This window comes from Echinops telfairi, unplaced genomic scaffold (assembly GCF_000313985.2).
Source record: "Echinops telfairi isolate 266 unplaced genomic scaffold, ASM31398v2 ScPeMD7_7469;HRSCAF=8507_1, whole genome shotgun sequence".
NCBI classification, from domain to species: domain Eukaryota; kingdom Metazoa; phylum Chordata; class Mammalia; order Afrosoricida; family Tenrecidae; genus Echinops; species Echinops telfairi.
In genome coordinates, this window is record NW_022111373.1 from 8,422,026 (window position 1) to 8,441,280 (window position 19,255).

The 19,255-nt window shown below is 49.9% G+C and overlaps 1 protein-coding gene across 1 annotated transcript in view; it reads right to left on the bottom strand.

Moving 5' to 3' along the window:
* LOC101652870 (solute carrier family 22 member 4) overlaps window positions 1-19,255 on the bottom strand; it is a 55,817-nt gene that overhangs the window by 13,936 nt on the left and 22,626 nt on the right. Inside the window, exons 4-7 of the mRNA XM_004696601.2 lie at window positions 15,572-15,743; window positions 11,436-11,562; window positions 5,243-5,343; window positions 1,303-1,517 (exon numbers count right to left, since the gene is read on the bottom strand). Of these exons, the coding sequence (XP_004696658.1) occupies window positions 1,303-1,517; window positions 5,243-5,343; window positions 11,436-11,562; window positions 15,572-15,743 (615 nt within the window). The remainder of the gene's footprint in view (window positions 1-1,302; window positions 1,518-5,242; window positions 5,344-11,435; window positions 11,563-15,571; window positions 15,744-19,255) is intronic.

The following is a 19,255-nucleotide window of genomic DNA, read 5'->3' on the forward strand; positions in this document are numbered from 1 at the left end:
GGTTCGATGGTTGCAAACCAAGGGGGATTGGTTCGATGGTTGCAAACCAAGGGGGATTGGTTCAATGGTTGCAAACCAAGGGGGATTGGTTCAATGGTTGCAAACCAAGGGGGATGGGTTCGATGGTTGCAAACCAAGGGCACATTTACCTAAGATGGAAAGGCAATTTAGTGTCACCCGGGGCTTTACTGTATTGGCCACCATTTGTGTGATACCTAAACTCTTCATGGATTAAAAATAGACTGCCATCGAGTCCCTGGCAACTCACCACAGCCCCATAGTTTCCACGGCTGTAGCTCTTTCTGGGAGCAGCCTCGGCTTTGGGCTGTAGATCTTTCTGGGAGTAGCCTCAGCTTTCTCCCAACCTTGATGGTAGCAGTCCAGCTCTTACCCAACATTGCCATTCCTAACATCCAAACCAAACTCACTGCCAGTCAGCCAGTTCTGACTCACAGTGACCCTGTAGGATAGGATAGAAGGGCCCCATAGATTTCTAAGACGATAACTGGGCGTAGAGAGCCTCATCTTTTGACCCCCGAGAGGACTGCTGATCTTGCCGTGTGCAGGCTCATGTGTAGCCCACTGGCCCAAGGCATGGCATCGGGCGATTACACTGGAACTCTCAGGGACCAGCAACGTTCACACTTGCATGCGTAGCTCAGACAAAACGTTTGCAGGTACCATAAATCCAGGAGTCATGAAGGTGCCTCTGAGAAAGAGGTTTGAGGTTTTAGTTCCGTCTCTGTGCCGCAGAGATGGCTGGAGAGTGACTCTTCCGCTTTAGTTGGTGAGGTTAATTTCCCCAGGACTGATCCTTTCGTTGAGGAAAGCTGTTTGGAATGTTCCATCGTCAACTCTCACTTGTCTAATCAGTTTATGACTGGTTTGTAAAGCACAGGAGCCCTAGCGGCACAGTGGGTTACAAGGTGGGAGGTCAGCAGCTCAACATTACAGAGAGGTGGGACTTGCTACCTCCGTCAAAATTTACAGCCCCAGAAACCCGCAGGAGGACTTCGACCCTGTCCCACAGGGGAGCGACGAGTCAGAATCAAGGCTGTGACAATGCCCTGAGTTGTTTTAGCGTGTGTGTATGTGTGTGAGAGAGGGACGCAAATGCAGCCGACCCAGCAAAGAGTAAGGAGTAAGTGGGTCTTTTAAGAAAATCTGCTAACATCTGTACAAATGTGCTTGATACCTTGGATGTATGCATTGTTATAAGAGCTGTAAGAGCCCCCAATAAAATGACTTATTCAAAACAAAACAAAACAAAAACAAACTCTGCTAAGATCGGTTAATCCGTACCTGGAGGCACGACTTGAATTAAAAGCAGCACACCCCCTCCCAGGAACAGCACCCCGGCTATGATGTAACGCCGGGGCAGGGTCCGCAGGAGCAGCCACGCTGTGATGTACGCTGGGATTTCAATCAAGGCAGAGAGGAAGCAGTTCAGGTAGGCATCTCCGTGTAGATTAGGTGCATTGAGAGACAGAGCAAAATAACCCACAGAAGTTAGCATCCTGAAAGGCAAAATAGAAAGGATTCAATTACAAATTGATTGCTTGAGTCACTCTAAAATTTCATGAAGATCACTAACTTGCCTACATTTTGTTGTCCTATAAATAGCCACTAGCCACCGGTGACTTTATAGACACATTGAAGTTAAAACAAGTTAAAAATTCTTACCCACATGTCAAGTATTTAACAGTCCCCTGTGGCTACCATATTGGACGGCACCTATATCAAACATTTCCAGAGAGTTCTCTTGGGCAGTGCTACCCTCGGTAAACCAATATCTGACAATGCCTTTGACAAGGGCCCAAACAAAAAATACACCCACTGCCTTTGAGCCAATGTCAATTCACGATGACCTTCTAGCACAGGGCAGACCTGCCCTTGTATCTGAGACTGTGACTCTACAGGAGTAGAAAGCACTGTCTCCCTGAGAGAGGCTGGTGGTTTCAATCTGCTGACCTTTTGGATCACAGCCGAACATGTAATCACTATACCACCAGGTTCCCAGCTAGTTGAGATCAAAGTGTCAGTATTTCCTTTACAGTTTGTACATACTCACACCTCTAAAGCTGCTCTTAAAGAAAGAATGTCAATCTCATCAGTGGACAAAAACCCAAGCTTCTGATTCTAAAACAACCACTTAAAATAAATTCTAATTTAGTGAAGCTCACTTTAGAGGGAAAAAAAGAAAAAGAAAGTCTATAGTGCTTAAAAGCACCACAGAGTGAAGTCTGCGTATCCTATCTTTACAGCTAACTCCCATCCAGAAGCTTCTCTGGGGAAAAAAAAAACAAAACACTATGTGTGGGGCTTGCTTATTATTGACATGGCAGGAAAGCAAAGAATGCTTGAAAAAAAGAAGTCTTTAGAAACACAGCTTGGTCTTTCTAAAATACATATATATATATACGATACTAGGTTAAGGAGCCCTGGGTGTAGTGGTTATGTGTTGGGCTGAGATCCGCATGGTCGGCCGTTTGAAACCCCCAGAAGCTCTGCAGGAGAAAGACTGGGCTTTCTACTCCGGCAACGTTACAGTCTTGGAAGCCCACAGGGGTCGCCAAGAGGAGTCAGCATTGACTCGATGGCTGTGAGTGAGGGGTACTAGGTTAAGGAGCACGGTGGTAAGTGTGGGGCTGCCAACTGCAAGGCTGACTGTTCAAACTGCTCCCATAAAGATTTACAGTCCTGCAAACCCTGTAGCTAGCAGGGGGTTGGGTAGGGAAGGACCTTTATTCTGCCCAGGGAAATTTGGATGTTATAATATCATTCTTGGGCCACACAAAGTTATCAGCTCAACAACTAGCTTGCTATATTTGGTCAAAAATTTAAGTCCTACCTAATGTGATGGCTGGAGCGAGGCATGTGATGGTGGCTGGGATGAACGAGTTCGCAGCATTATATGGCCGATGTGCCCCACTCCGGCTCTATAGGTTCACCATGAGTCGGAATCTACTCGGTGGCAATGGGTTTGGTTTGGGTTTTGTAGCAGGTTGGTGAGTATCCCTGGTTGCCCAGTGGTGAGAGCTTGGCAGTTAGGACCCACCAGCCACTCTATGGGAGAAAGAGGGGGCCATCTGCTTCGATAAGCTTACAGCTCTGGAAAGCCAAGGGAGACGGTTACTGTACTCTGTCCTAAAGGTAACTGTGAGCTGGAATTAACTCAACGTCGTCGATGTTTTTGCTGGTGGTGCTTACAGTACCAGATAAGCATTGAAACGGGACGGCTGAAGGCATCTTCGTGCTGTTCACATTTGGTGGTAAGCACAGGTTAGATAAACCTAGGGGTTAGTTTATTATTGGCTCGGTAACACCATTCACTGCGTATGCCCTAGTGAGATATGCTGACACGTAAGAACGCAGGAGGTCCACTGCAAGGAAGGCAGTGTGCCTAGGACACACCTGATTTATTCAGAGGCTGGACTCTGACATTGACTTCTTCTCAAAGCAAAACAGGACAGACCTTCAGATAGGCTAGTTTGCACCAGGAGTTCTGACTCGCTTCTCTATTTGCATTCTTGTGTGTGTGTGTGTGTGTGTGTGTGTGTGCGCGCGCGCGCGCGCTGCTAGGAGCCCTGGGGTTGTAGAGGTTACTCGTTGGGCTGCGGCAGTTCAAAAACCCAAGCAGCTCTGAGGGAGAAAGACAGGACTTTCTACTCCAGTAAACAATTAGTCTTGGAAGGCCCCAGGAGGTCACTGAGTTACCATTGACTGGAAGGCAGTGAGGTGTTGAGATTGTATGCTGCTACCATGGGTAAGCCAAGCCCTTTGTTTATTTTTTATCCTTTGCCTCATTTCTTGGCAGATACATTATTAAGTCTGGCCTACAACATCAATTAGTTGTCTCTGTGCCTTTGGTTTGTTTGTTGATAGTAGATTGGATAGCATTAATGCTAACTCCAAACAAAACAAAACAAGCAATGAAACTGTACTGAACTTGTTAGGTTGACATTAAAACAAACCAATAAACCAGCAAGCCAAATCTACTGCCATTGACTCATCGTGCCCCCATAGGGCAGACTAGAGCTCCTCCCTAGGGGTCCTAAGGCTATAAATCTTGACAGAAATCTAACTGCCATTCAGTTGATTTCAACTCATAGTGGCCCTGTAGGTAGTTTTATCTTTCTCATGTAGAATGGCTGGTGGTTTTGAACTCTTGACGTTACAGTTAGCAGTCCAACATGTAACCCACTGTGCCACCAGGGTTCCTTCAGTTTGTTCCTCAAAAAACTCTCAAACGCATTTCATGAGTTGCTTCCAACTCAGAGCAGCCCAACAGGGCAGGGTAGAATTGCCTTTTGTGGGGTTCTGAAGTGAACACTTTTCATGGGAGTTGAAAGCCTCATTTTTCTCTCTTGGAGCAGCCAGTGGTTTCGAACTGTGGGCCTTGGGGTGGATAGCCCAAACTTGAACTCACAATGCTACCTGGGATTTTTCAGATATTAAAAGAATGCCCAAACCAAAACCACTGCCATTGAGTTGATTCTGACTCATACTGACCCTGTAGGATAGGGTAGAACTGCCCCTGTGTTTCCGAAACACAGTAATTCTTTATGGGAGTAGAAAGCCTTGTCTTCCTCCTGTGGAGGATCTGGTGGTTTCAAACCGCTCGCATTGTGGTTAGCAGCTCAACGCATAGCCAGTTTGATCTGAATTGGTGTAAAGAGCTGTGGGGACTTACATCCAGGCAGGGGGCCTCGGGTGGTTCTAATTTCTGTGCTCACTTGCCAGGAAGCAGACTGGGAGTTAGCATTTGCTCTAAAGGGACCAGGGACATCATTAGTCTTAGAATTCTGTCACCTCCGGAGTAGAGGGACCTTTTCCCAGGGGCCCACGTAACTGCAGGCTTACACATCGCATCTTCTCCACCACCGTGGGCGTGCTCGTGTCCAGAGTGTGCACTCCAGGGCACATGATTCTCAGGAGATCCGAAGGGTTTCGGTGGGCTAATTTTCAGAAGCAGCTCACCAGGCTGCTCCTTCCTAATCTGTCTTAGCCTAGCTGCTCTCCTGAAACCCCTCCCCCAGGGTGGCCCTGCTGGTATTTAAAAACAACAGTGGCACAGCCTTTGGCATCACAGCAATACACAGCTCACCACAATGCGACAGCCGGACAGAGGGGAGGTGGGGCAGCTCAGATCTCGCCCGGATGTTTCCTCTGAAACCCAGAAGCAGATCAGTTGCATGCTTCTGCGCTGTGTGCTTGCATTTCTTGGCACCGTATTACTTACCACAGCAACAAAGACATAATGGTTATAGTGGCAATGTTCCGAGTCCTGAACAGGTCCAGAATGAATGCTTTCTGCTGTTTCAGAGGTTTTAGCTCCTGTAGCTAAGATAATGGAAACAGCCATAAGATTAAGAGGTAGTCAATGGGGAAATGTACGTATGCAACCCTTTCTTTGCCTTGAATAAGCTTGAAAGTATGGAATTTGAGGGAATAAAAACATCTTCCATTGACTTTGGTGGCATTCTCAGGTAAACATTGCACTGTTAATCACAGGGTGGGTCGTTCAAACCCACCAGTCTCACTAGGGGAGAAAGTTGAGGCTATCTGTTCTTGTGAAGATTTACAGCTTCTAACACTTTACAAAGGATCACCGTGTGTTGGGATCAAGTCTACAGCAGTGGGTTCCAGTACCCCCAAACTTTCCGTCAGCAGCCGAATGCTTAACCATTGTGCCGAGGGAGAGAAGATCTGGCAATATGCTCCTCATCAAAGCCACCTTCAAGGCCCGGTGTACTCTGTTATCTAAGGTCATTGTGCCTTGGATTCCCGTCCCCACAGCAATGTCTATCTATGCAATACTTACTTTAATACTGTAAAGTACGTTCACTGTTTTAGGCAGAAGTCTTTGAAATATACATCACTAGCTGCATGGCCTCCTTGCAGAAAGCCAGACTGTCACACATAGCCATTTCCTGACTCATGATTATCACTCTGGATGGCTTTTAACAGTCTAGCTATTTAGGGACCAGTAGGGACTGTTACACTTAATAAAAGAGGAGCCCTCGTGGTAAAATTCACTGTGTGTTGAGGTGCTCATTGCAAGGTGAGCTTGCAATACCACCAGCTGCTCTGTGGACAAAAGATCAAGCTTTCTACTCTCATAAAGATTTAGTCTTGGAACTCCAAAGAAGCAGTTCTACCCTGTCCTATAGGGTCATGAAGAGTCGGCATCGACCGGCTGGCAGGGAGTTTGAGTGTAATAAGACCATAGAGCCCCCCAGGCTGCCTTCAGGCCTGGTATGCTTTTATTGATTTATTTTTTCTTGTTGTCATGTCTTAGTATCAGAACAGACTTGGGTTAACTGAGAGACCTTGGGCAAGTCATTGTTTATCCTCTTTGAGCCTAGGTTCACTCCTTCCGTAAATGGGTGCATTCAGTGGGCGCTGAGAAAATACACTGAGATTGCGATAACAATTAGCGCCGCACTCGGACGGTCGTAAACACACAGACACATTGACTCACGTTACCCGGTGACTGAGGAAAAGATGCCAGCCTTCAGCGGCTAGGGGCCATTTCTGACTGCTGTCCCATGGGCATCTCGACTTGTCATTTGCCAAGAGTCAGGGCTCTAGCTAACCCAGCTTCATGAGCATGGGAAGGGAAATACACTCACAAGGCTCCTGGGCAGCGGGGAAGCCACTGGGGGAGAAAGTACAAGGTTTGGTAACCCGGGGGCACTTCTGCGTTAAGAGCTTGAGGACAGAGACGGCTTTGCTAGGCTAGAAGGGAGGGCATCACAGCAGCGGCTGCTTCCCTCCCAGAATCATGAGAGACCTCCGTACGCATCTCACAGCCAGCCTGGCCGTCCCCTTGCACAGGACGTGCGGGGCTGCTGCTGTGGGGTCAACTCTAACCCGATCTGGGCCCTACGGGTCTGAGGAGAACCGCCCCCATAGAGTGTGCCGATGGTTTTCTTTACCGGGCAAAGCCCCAGGTCTTTCCTCCCTGCAGAACAGCTGGAGGATCCGAACCACTGACCTCAGTTTGCAGCTGAGCAGTTAACCATTTTGTCACCAGGGCTCTGGAAGTATAATGGTGCTATTACAACAAAGCAAGGCCACAGCACAAACAAGAGGAACTCAAGTCCTTCTGGAGGGTTCCGAGAGCAGTGAGCACACACAGGCAGGCTCTGCTGCTCCAGCTTCAGCTTCGGCCTTAGAGCCCAGGTTCGAATTCAGACGTCAGGTGGCCCCACCTGGGACTTCTGACGCAGAACCGTTCCTGGGGCTCAGAAGCCTGAAACCTGTGTTTTTAAAGTTCCCTGGATCGCTGTGAAAGGTGCTATTCTTGCATAAGTGGCCGTCACTGGCTTGTGAGGAGCCACCAGCACACCACTGGACCGAGGCACTATGCAGACTGAAGATGCTTCCGGGGCAAAGCGAGAGAAGCGCCGAGGGCTTTCCAAGGGGATATTACTCTGAGGGAACGCCACTGTTCCCGACATGGGGCATGGCAGGCGAAAGGGCACAGGGCACAGGGCTTCACAAAAGGGCAGATACTGCAGAGTCCCACAAATATGGTGCAGGCAGCGGTATAGAGCTCATTCGTGGTTAAGGGGTTGGGGGGTTGGGGGAAGGAGGCAGGGTGGGGTTGTCACCCCAGGGCACCAAGTTCCCATAACTGGTGGTGGGATCGCTTGTTAAAGGAGGGTGGTCGTGGCTGCACACCAGGCTGAATGTAATCCATCCCACTGGGTTGTGTTGTGGAAAATTGGCAGAATTGGCAAATGATTTGTCATACAAATTTTTGCCACCATTTCCCCCCCAAAAGCGGAATCCATCACCGTCATTAGGAACAGGTACTGTACTTCAGAACAGAGAGACCCAGGTTCCAAAGCCCAGCTTCTGAGCTAGGTGATCCTGGCAGCTACGTCTCGGTGCCTCCCCTTTCTCTCCCAGAACACGCGGGGCTGATGGCAGTGCAGCGCACCAGCTGGGCAGCAAGCAGTCACGTGCTGGCAGAAGCCTGGTGGCTCCTGTTGTCGTTTGTTTGAGTAAGAATTGGGTGGAGGTTTACGGAGCATCTCACTTTCCCATTTAACAATTCAGATACATTTTTCATTTTATTGCCTAGATAGAAATCCTCACAATGCATGATCCTATATCCCACTTCCTCCCTGTGTTTCCTGTTTCCCATCCTGTGGGAACTTTGTCCTTAGGTCAATGCTGCCCTTTGGATCCCACACGATCGATTGTTTTAAGGTCCAAGTACCTCCCTAGTGTTATTCGTCTTCTAGACCTGTCTATTGTTCGACTGACAATTGAGTCGTGGGGGGTTGTTGATTTCAGACATGAAGGGCAACTAAGGACCAGAGTCTCAGGGGTTCAACCAGTACCTATCTGACCGGTTAAGTCTAATCTTTATTTTTTTTAATGATATTAAGCTTTATTCTATACCTTTTCTCCTATTCTATCCAGGACCTTCTAATGTGATCCCTTCGAGAGCAGCTGGGTGTGGATGCTGGGCACTATCTAGTTCTTCTGGTCTCAGGGTAACAGAGGGCTGACGTTCATGTGATCCGTTAGTCCAATGGCCTGTTTCCAAGAAGCATGTGTTTTGACACTGGACTATGCTTGTATTCATTAACCATCTCATATTTTATGATTGTTTTTATCCACGTCGGTTTGGACTCTATGACTAGACTGTAAAGTTTATCAAGATGGGCATCAGAACACGGCTCCAATAAGAACCCAACATAGCACTCCAAGGTACATGTGTCGGGCACTCCCAATGTTCTATTCACAGCCACTTAAGTGAAGGCGGGGATCAGAACTCTTGACTTGAACCGCAAAGGCTGAAGGAATGTCTTGGCCTGGCCACCCTCGGAGAGCTTGGGTTCCATGGCCAGTGTAACTAAGCCTACAGCCAGAAGAAAGCAGCTACTGTTTCTGGGAAAGGTGTGGAAGGCTAAGGATGGAGGAAGCCCACAGGGGCAGAGAGCTAGCATGCTGGCCACTCTCCACAGAGTCCTGCTTTCAAGGTACCCAGGGGTGCAGACTGGAGCACAGGGAAAGCATATCCCCTATAGCCACACTTGTCCATCTGGGGGGTGGTGAGCGGTCTATTTACTGTTCTACCTCACCCTCGCCATTCACCTAGGTCAGGGGTGCTCAACACGTCGATCGCGATCTACTAGTTGATCACAAATGTAGTGTAGGTAGATCGCATGGCATTAAAAAAATAGACAGAAGCCTATCACCAATCCCGTCACTTAATTGATATTCAGCGCAGCCAATCAGACACAATCTTAGGTGTCAAACGCATGCACAAACAACTGCGCTAAGTGCAGCAAAACTGACGAGCTAAGTTACTGCCAATTTTTAGACCTTTCTTTTTTCTCTTAAACATAAGAAAGGGTATTGATACAGTTAAAGTTTATTGTGCCAACCTAGCCGATAAACGCATGTGGGGTTAATTGAAGGGCGGAGAGATAAATGGCTCCGTGAACCTTGCCTTTCGAGTTCTTGGGTCTCTTGCTTTGTGGTGGTTGGACCAGGGTGCAGCTGCCTTAGCCAGTTCCTGCTTCAGCTGGCAAGGCTCACTTCCTGCAAGACATCCCTGAGGAGAAGCCACATGGACCCACCCCGATGCAGCCCTGGGTGCTGGAGCAGCAGTGTGGACCCTTGCCAGCGCTGAGATGCTTACACACTCACTGATTCAGCTTTCCTCTTGCAGTCGGCATCATTGTGTGTGTTTTGTGAGATGGAGGAGGACTTTGTGGATTGGTGTCAGACATATGGGTTAATGTTGGACTTAACCTTTATATAAAACTCTCTTATATATGAGTTTCTCTGGATTTGTTTCTCTAAAGTATGCAGACTAACACAGGTATTAAAATGAGTGGGGGAGCTGGACAAGTAAGAAGACAAAAACATATCACTTTCATACGGAATGGGAGATTTTGACACTACAAGCCTACATTTAGCTGAAATCCAGAGTGCATGAACAGTTCGGGAACTTACTCGCAGAGGGAAAGTACCCAAACATGAGAAAATGTGCTACCTCCTTGACCACATTATTCGGCTCTACTTATTGATGTGAGTCAGCCTTTTCCCACACAAAGATCATTAAGTCCAACTACCGTTCCACCATGACTGATGATCATTTGGAAGTGTGCTTGAGGCTGGATGTCAGCAGCTACTGTCCGGACTATGCAACCCTGGCTCATTCCATTCAGTGCAAGTCATCAGAGTAAACTCAGGTAGTGACAAAAATGTACATAGTTCATTGTGTTGTGTTGTGCAGTATGGACTCATGCGATTATGCAAGGTACATAAACATACATTGTACATATAAAAAATTATCAATGCATTTATGAGTAAATGTAATAAATAAAATAAATATATGTCTTGCATTTTTGTAGTTGGTAGATCATTTTGACTTGATCATTTTATAAGTAGCTCCCATGCTGAAAAAGTGTGAGTTCCCCTGAGCTAGGTGAAGTTGGTTGTCCTCCCTGGTTTGAATTTGTCCAGGCATGACCTGGGCACCTTGTTCTCTCCTTCTCTGGGCCACTGGGCACTGTCCACTGAATACTAGGCACGCACTCCCTGATGCCGTCATTTCTCCTTTCATCTAATGCTCCTGCCTCTCAGTTACATTCTACACTGCTGGAGGGCAAGCGCTCAGTCGCCTGGCACACTGCATGGCCTTGTGGCTGTCAGCAGGTAAGGCTGTCCCCCTGCCCCTGGAATACCTGTCTGCAGGATGACTCCTCAGGCTGTTAGCCCTTAAAGATCTACAAAGGGCACATAGCAAGACTCAACACACACACCTAGCTAGCTTCCTCAGTAGGCTCTGGTAAGAGTCAGAGTTTAACGAGGAGCCTGTGTGTGCAATAGCCCTCAAACATATCCTACGCCCCACACCCCCACTTAATCTGGACACTTAGAAAACCACCGGTCTGTAGCTACATCAAGGGCATGGAACAGTGTCAATACGAAATTGAAGGTAAATATGCAAAATTAAGGGAACCAATCCTTCATGAGCATTTGCTATATGCTAAAGAAGCCCTAGTGGCATGGCCAGGTAAGTATTGAACTGCTAGTCACAAGGACCTCGGTTCAAGCCCACCAGCCACTCTGGGATAAAGACGAGGCTGTCTGCTCCTATCAAAATTTACAACCTCAGAAACCCCACATAAGCTGGCCAGGAGTCCAAATCAGCTCCATGGCTGTAGGTTTGGATGTTACTATGATTCCAAGCGATGCAGTTGCCAAGCATTACTGGATTCAATTTGTGCACTGCCCTTTCTGGGGCCTTTTGCCTTAGAACTTAGTCATCAGTGTGTCCCTAAGACCTAGTGCAGTGCCTGGCACAGAGCAGAGCACCCAGAAATACTGACTTAAGTGAAATTTCCTAAAGCACTGGAATGCACAGCCGATTTAATGAGGAAATATGAGCAAATGCGTACCTCCGTGGAGTCAAATATCACCATGGGGGGCGTGATGTTGTTCATGGTTGCCGCTTTCCTTATGATCTCTTCAGCCTCCTTAAATCTTCTCTGGGATATCAGCCACCGGGGAGATTCAGGAATAAACCTAGAAGAGATGTCCAATGGTCGGTCACTTTTCACAAGAGCTAGGGGTGATGCGATTAATAGTAAGTTGCTCCCCTGCCCCCCTGCCCCACTACCAGATAATTTTAATGTTGCAAAATTCTAGTGTGTAAGTCTTTGATTTGTTTTTTAAGAAAACCTCAGGGGGAGAGGTGTCCTCATAAATAAGCAAAGGCTTTCAAAGTCCTGGCCAAGTCTCCAGCCTGATCCTCCATGGCACTTGAGGCCAAGCCACAAGGGGACACAGGAGCTGTGGGTGTTTAAACCCGGACAGCTAGGAAAAGGCCATTTGGGACTATGGGCCACGTGGCTCATCCGAGAGTAATGCAGCCTGCTGGACAGTAAGTCCCCCCAGAGAAGGAGCTGCGTTTCAGGAGGCCTGGTTTGGGGGAATTCCTGATCCCCACGCTGGTGATGTTTGCCAGGGTGTCGGGTGCAGGCTGCTCAGGGCGGCTGTGCCCCTCTAGTGGTTGCTATAGGCAGCCAAGGAGAGCCCCCATTTCCTCCTGGGAGCCTCCCCACAGCTTTCAGTGGACTCCCAGGTCAGTGAGCACCCAAGCCTTCTTTGAAAAACAAGCCGAAGTTGTCTTTTTCTTGTTTTTGCTTTGTCTTCATGTCTAGAAACGTAATATTTTTTGTGGTCACGCCCACCAGCTGCACATTTGGCTGGTTTTCATTTCTCAGAATCTTAGCCACTCTTCTGGCAGCTTTGTTTTCCCTCACCTGTTCCAAGGTGCTTAGTTACTCTAGACAATGAATCACCTGGAGTGGTCCCAGAGGACTTCTGCAATGAACAGGCCCACCCAAGGCCTCACTCGGAATGACCTCAGAGACAAACACAAAAGTCTCACATCATCAGCCCAGAGCTCCCTGTCCCCAGGTGACTAGCACCTGGGTTGAAAATTGAGCCCCTGGTCCCATCTGTCCGGTCCCTGTCGGACCTGTGATGATGCTGGGGCCACCCGCCTTCAGGAATCAGCGCTGCTCTGCCCTCGTCTGCAGCACCCTGTATCTGTGCTGCCCAACATAATAGCCATGAGCCACTCATGTTGCCTGAGCACTTGCTTAGTGGCTCTGACTGAGGAAATGGATCTTCAAATGCATTGAATGCTAGTTAATTTGAAAGAGAAGTGGGTAGCCAGTGGCAGCTATAGCTAGTACAGGATTAGAGGCCTTACTGCAAAGCTACTGCATCCTTCCCGGACAATTCTCCTTCTGAGCCAGAGTGTCCCCCAGCCAGGTTACGCTCAGAGGTAGTCTGCCACCTTCTCTACAGGCTCTGCAGCCCATCGTCGGCCCGAGACCCTATGTAACAGGTGTGTGGAGTCACCTGGAAGACGCAGCACTTCCTTCTCCATCCCTACACGTGTACTCCATCCACACCTGAGGCCACTCACTGCCAAGCCTTTTAAAAGGAGATCAGAGCGTGCAAAACCCAAGCCCAAACCGAACAATACCTTAGTCTCCTATGGAGACGCCGGGGAGTTTTCCCTCCGGAGGGAGCACTGCCGGAATTGCTGCCTTTGCATCATTATGATTTTGAGGAGCACAAGTCTCAAGTCTAGCTGGTCAGTTCAGAAGGCAATGAGATCGCACACACTATAGCCTCTCTGCAGGTCTAATTCAAATTAAATGGGTGTGGAGGGGGTTCGCTGGAAAGTTCCTGATCAAGCAGCCGAGAGGACAGCAACATCCCTTCGCCATCCTGGCCCACCTGGGCTGCATGGACATCACTTTGGGAAGTCTCACCCTCAAAGGCAAGATGCTTAGAAGAATGCAGGTTTGCTTGTAGAAGAGACCTGAAGCCTGCCCCGGTTAAACTTGCAGGACAAGCACTGTGCTTGCAAGTGCTGGCCCTCGGCTGCCCTCTGCTGGGGAAGTCCCTTGGGGGGGTGGGGGGGTGGAGGGTGGTGGGCCGAGGGCGGGTGGCAAGAAGAAAAGAACTCTCCTTCGGGTCAGATTGAGGCAGTGCCTGGTGGGCCGGGTCTTTTCTGCTGGAAATTCAGAAGCTGGCCTCTCAGAATTATTTCTTGCTGTGATATTTGGCCTTAAGGCAAACATCCAAGCCCTACCAATCAAGATTCCTGCCAATCTCTGAACAGCCAGTCAGTGTGTGGCAATATTCGCTCTATCATAACGTAAGGGGCCCAGCGGGTGTAGTGTGCTGGTTGAGTTGAGCTGCTAACTACAAGGTCAGCAGTCTGAATCCACCAGTGGCCCCATGGGAGGAAGATGAGGCTGTAAAGATGCCCGGCTTCAGGATCCCTAGGCAGCAGTTCTACTCTGTCCTATAAGGTCGCTGTGACTCAGAATCAAATGGATGGAAGTGAGGTTTTTTTTTGTTTATTTGGTTTCGAATTGGAATATGGCTGGGTTAGCACATTAAAATATAGTGATCTCTTGGGCTAGTTAAAAAACCAACATATATCTGAACCCTGTGGTATAGTGAGTTATGCTTTGGGCTGCCAACTGGCCCAAGCTCCTCGGGAGAAAGATGAGCCGTCTACTCCTGTTAAGAGTTCCAGCCTCGGGAATGCACAGAGGCAGTTCTAATATGTCCGATAGGGTCTCTGGGAGGCGGAAGGAATGACAATGAGTTAGGGAAGATAGATGATTAAAGTCACCCATCAAAAGAGGCAGAAGTTAACCTTTGAATAATTTTGTCTGATGTCTTGGGAGACCCTCTGGCCGCCATCTTTTCCACTACCAAGCAGTCAGGGGCTTGTGGAGGGAGGGGTGGTGACTGTGATCCCTATCAGAAATCTAGGGTGTTTCTCTGGAGGCAGAGCTGGGCAGATAAGGGTCTGACAGGCCCAGGAGGAATTAGCACAAGCTTTCCTCTGACTGGGTTCCGGAAGATACCTCCAAATTGGAAAAATGTCTAACCTTTAATACACTCCGCTTTGATTTCCAGGGAGATAAGAAAAAGAAAGGTGTGTTCCCTACTCCACTCCTGCCAGGAATTCACACAGGGAACCCCACAGCAGCTTTAGGGTCGTTGAGGTCATACAAAGGCAACAGCATGGGCTGGGCCAACCTGCGCCAGCTGGTCAAACCAAGGCCACCCGTCAAATACCAGGGCTACGTCAGAGCTGCCAGGCAATTTCCAGGCAGGGTGTAAACTCAAAGGACAGGGCAACCATGAGCTCTGGTCCAAACTGTGTTCTACAAAAGTGGCTGAAGGACCTTGCATGGTAGATAAGCAGGGGGAGGTCGAGCAGCTCCATGAGGCTGAATTGCTGGAAGAGGTGCTTCTGACACCAGCAAGCCAAGCCAAAAATAAAAATAATGAACCAGGCTTACCAGTGGAGAGATTCCCCCTTTCTCTTGCCTACATTTAAAAAAAAAGAAGAAGAAAGAAAAGAAAGGGAGATCGTCCCCAAAAAGGGGCTATGGCTAGGACGTCATTGCTGTTTCTCTTACCTGCATCTCCCAGATAAAGGAACCAATACCTCCAGGCTCTCATGCTAGGCCCATAACTTGACACACCAAAACGAGTCGGGGCTGCGGGTGGAGAGACAGCGCATTCCCCTAACAACTCAATGCACAAAAGCCTTTCTCTGGCTCTTCACGGCACACCTAACGTGACTGGGGAGCGTGAGGAAATCACATTAGTTGGGATCATAAGGAGGGTAAGATGCCCTGGAGAGGGAAAGACGTGTTGAAAGAGCAGAGGGTGACGTTGAAAACAACGCCCGCCAACAATAGCATCTCCTCGCACCACCACCACACCAGCTTCCTTCAGAAAGAGGAAGCGGGGAGTCTAGGGGGGAATTGGGTGTCGCGAGAACAGTGCTTTGTAGGGCCATGGAGAGTCAAATCCCAGTGCACAGGCCCTCCCGGAACCAGGCAAAAGCTCTCTGGGCTCCAAGGACCCTGGCCGCAGCAAGTCCCGGTGGAGATGGGAAGCCCACGCTGGGGTCAGCCCGGGGCTCTGGGCTCCAGGTGAGCTGGCCTGCAGCGAGGGCCTGTGTGGGATCATTCGCACTCACCACCACAGCGGGACGCACAGCACCCCCGGCACCGTCAGCGCCAGCAGCAGCATCCGCCAGTCTCGGATGAAGTAAGCAAACAGTGGCAGCAGCATGTAGCCAACTGCAAAGAATGTGCACACTCCTAACGTGGAGAATATAATACGAACTGACTTGCCAAGAATTTCTGTTCCTGTTCAAAACAAGGGAGGAGTATTAGCACGTTTCACTCACTTCATCATTGCGTTTCACATTATTACCTCAAACTGTACCCACTTTGGAAATTGGAAAAGACATCGATTGGCCTCAGGACTCTGAGCACAAGGGGCGCGCGGCCAGGGGACACAGGGGGAGGAAGGTAGCAAGTGATTCGAGGCTCAGCACCTTAGAAAAGGGAGGGTTCTGGGGTGAGATTTTAGAGGAGTCCCGGGTTTATTTCTGAGAGGGCAGCCCATGCCTTAGAAAGGGATCTCTTCTGAGAAGGCCGGAGTTCCAGGATCTGCTGTCCAGCCTGAGGTGCAGAGAGGCAGTGGCTGTTGTGAATGGGGCAACGTCACGGTGCATTTTAGCTTTCCCCACAATCCTCAGCTGTAAATAAACAGCCGTCGGTCCACTGGGAAACAGTGGAGAGTTCGGTTTCTGAGACCTTGTAATGACGACACCCTTCCTCTCCCTTGAGCCCGGGAGAATTATATAGAGGAACCAGGTGGGCACCAAGCAGGCTCCCAGCAACCACTACTGAAAGTGTCTGCAGACCCGTGGTGCTTTGAGACCGGCCCTCGGGCCATCACTGTCCAGGCGGGCCAGCAGAGGGCAGCGGTGGACCTGGCCAGGAGCTGCAGGCACCCAGGAACCAGAACACCTCAAAGCTGCTCATTTGTGCTGGGGGAAGAAACCATAGCCACTGGGCTCCCCTGCCGCACGGGGCACCCCCGCTGGTCCAGACAGGCTGGAGCTTATGACTTGAGATGGGAGAGGCCAGGAACGAGCTCCTGAGCACTTTCCCGCAGGCTCCACTCTTGGTCCTCCACCCAGGGACAGAGCTACAGCGGTGGCGAAGTGGTGCCTTTTGTTTGGGACCTGGAGAAGCAGCAGCCCAGAAAACAGGACGCGGATCACTGCAAGGTCGTCCGTGCCTGGCTTTCCGGAGGGATTGTGGTCTGTCTTGATGATGTGATCTGAGCAGGCTGGTGGCCTGGACACAGGCCCAGAGTCTAAGGGTTGATTCCAGAGACGAATCAAAGGACTATTTCAGCTGGCTTCACATCCACCGCCTTGCCTATCCCCATCCCTGTCCCTCTGCTCCATCACTCATCCTGAGCTCCCGGTCCCTGATTCTCTCTTGGGAGCCCATTCTGGAAGCCAGACTGGCAGACATGGCCATCCTTGTGTGCCTCCTGGCACCCCCTGCTATCACAGGCATGTCTGGCTACGGCAGATGTGCAGGTGCCCAGAGCACCACCCAAGGAGCAGTTCCGGCTTGGCAGGCTGTGGCCATCACCAGCTTCATGACAGAGGACTCAGCAGTTCAGAACTCTCAAAGCACTACCTCCTGCAGGCAGGCCTATGTGTATTCAGTACGATAACCCTACCCGCCCAGACCGTGGGCTCATGTCTAAGAACAGGGGCTGAATTCCTTAACAAGATCGTGAGTGTGGTCCTGGAACGGACCAGTGGTTAAACATTGGACTGCTAACCAAAAGGGCGGGCGGCTGGAACCCACGCACTATCCCACATCCCCCCACCCCACCAATGAAGATGACAGTTTTGGAAGCCCTATGGGACAGTTCTACTTGTCCTATAGATTCACTAGGAGTCAGCACAGAGGGTAACAGGTTTGAGGGCTCTTTTCCTTGGTTGCTGTTCTGACCCCACTCATGAGCTCCCTACTATTCTAGACCACGCGCTCCATCCCCAGGCCCTGGCTTCTGAGCCCTTTGGCTGTGACTATCACGGCACAGGAATGGATAGGGGAGCCTCGGAGTGAAGCAACAGAGAACGTGTGAGCACTGGGCCAAGGGAGGTCCCTGTGCCTCCTGGGTAAGAGGAGACAGAAGTCACGCCCTTGGGCTCCCAGGACCTGCTCCCTCTCAAGCCTGTGCCTCACACCAGAACAAAGGGGTTCTAACTTTGGTGAGGACGGAGGGCCTGTGGGGCTGCCTTCCTCTCTGCCTTCCTGGGGAATTGCTTGGGTGGCATGAACCTAAAGAGTTCCTTGTTAGCATTGCTTCCTGCACTCTGGCTTTTAGACCACCATCTTTCCTTAAACACCGTCACCATCTTCGCAGCTAGCATATTTTGAGATAGCTCTTTCAGCCAGGCTCAAAGGGCCATTTTCATACATGATTTCTCTGAACTCACCAGAACAATTATATAAGGAATTCTATCATTCCTACTTTACACACAACAGTTAAAATCTTTTTAAAATGTTAAAGTAAATGGTCTAAGACCAGATAATAAGCCAGGGGATCTGGTGGCATAATGGATTACTCATTGGGTTGCTGATCACAAGGGCAGCAGTTCGAAACCACCAGCTGCTCTGTGGGGGAAAGATGAGGCTTCCTATTTCCGTAAAGAGCTACCATCTCAGAAATTCACAGGGGGCTATTCTGGATTGAATCCTGGTGTAGTCAGGATTCAAGCTCGCTGTTTGTCCTATAGATACCTGGTACCTTCCATGGGGAAAAACCTCCCCCAAAGCCTTGGCCCTACAGCAGTCCTTGGACTGAGATTCTAACGGCAACATCATGTACAGGAAATAGGCAAGGCCTATCCTCCTCTAGAAGTGAGGTTTGGGTTTTTTTCTCTTCCTGGGCGGGCCCTTGAACCAACTAGTGGCCAACCAGGCTGCTCTGAGGAAAAGTATGAGTTCTGATTCTTCGGCCCAAAGCATACCTTTCGTGCCCGCGTACACATCTGGCACCAAGACGAGGATAGCAGTGACTCCTGACTCCTTGGCTCCAGTTGGTCCCAGGCTGGTGAGACCTCCGAGTGTCCTCTTGGAGTGTCACTCTGAGCCGGGAACATGTCCCGGCTGGCTCAGTCTACATCAGCTCTGGAACGGTTTGCTCCCCACCTGCCACCCCAATGTTCATCTGGCTAATGTCGCCCAGCGGGCCAGGCTCACTTCCGCGTGAGAACAGGGCTTGTCTTTGGTAGTCAGTGCAAACAGTGCCGAGGCCCTTGGCACCAGGGCATGAGAGCCCTGCAGCAGAGCCAGCTCAAGGAGCCAGCCTGTGGTGCAATGGCCAGGATGTGGCGTGGAACCCGGGGAAGGGGGCAGGGGGGGGGGGGCACTGGCGGGGGTGTCCCAGGGAGCCTGGGCGCCTGGATGCTGACTTGCTGCGAGCATCACTTTGAGGAAGTGCAGTCTTGTGGGGGTTTGGGGGGTTGTTTGTTTTATGATTCAGGTGAAAGTTTACCAAGCAAACCGGTTTTCCATTCAAGAATTCCCACAGGTTGATTTTATTTTGTGACACCGACTGCTGTCACCACACTGTTAGAGCACTCTCCTCACTTGCCCTTTGTCCTCCTTTCCTGTCCCTTTCTGCCTGCTGAGCTTTAGCCCTGAGCAGGTGCTGCCCTTTGACCTGTATGGCTGACTGTTCGAAGGGGGGCAAACTTCCCTGGGGTTACCGTTTAGCTTATAGGCCTATCATTCGGCTGAAAGTCAGTCTCTTCCTGTGCTCAGTGAGTCCTCCTTCC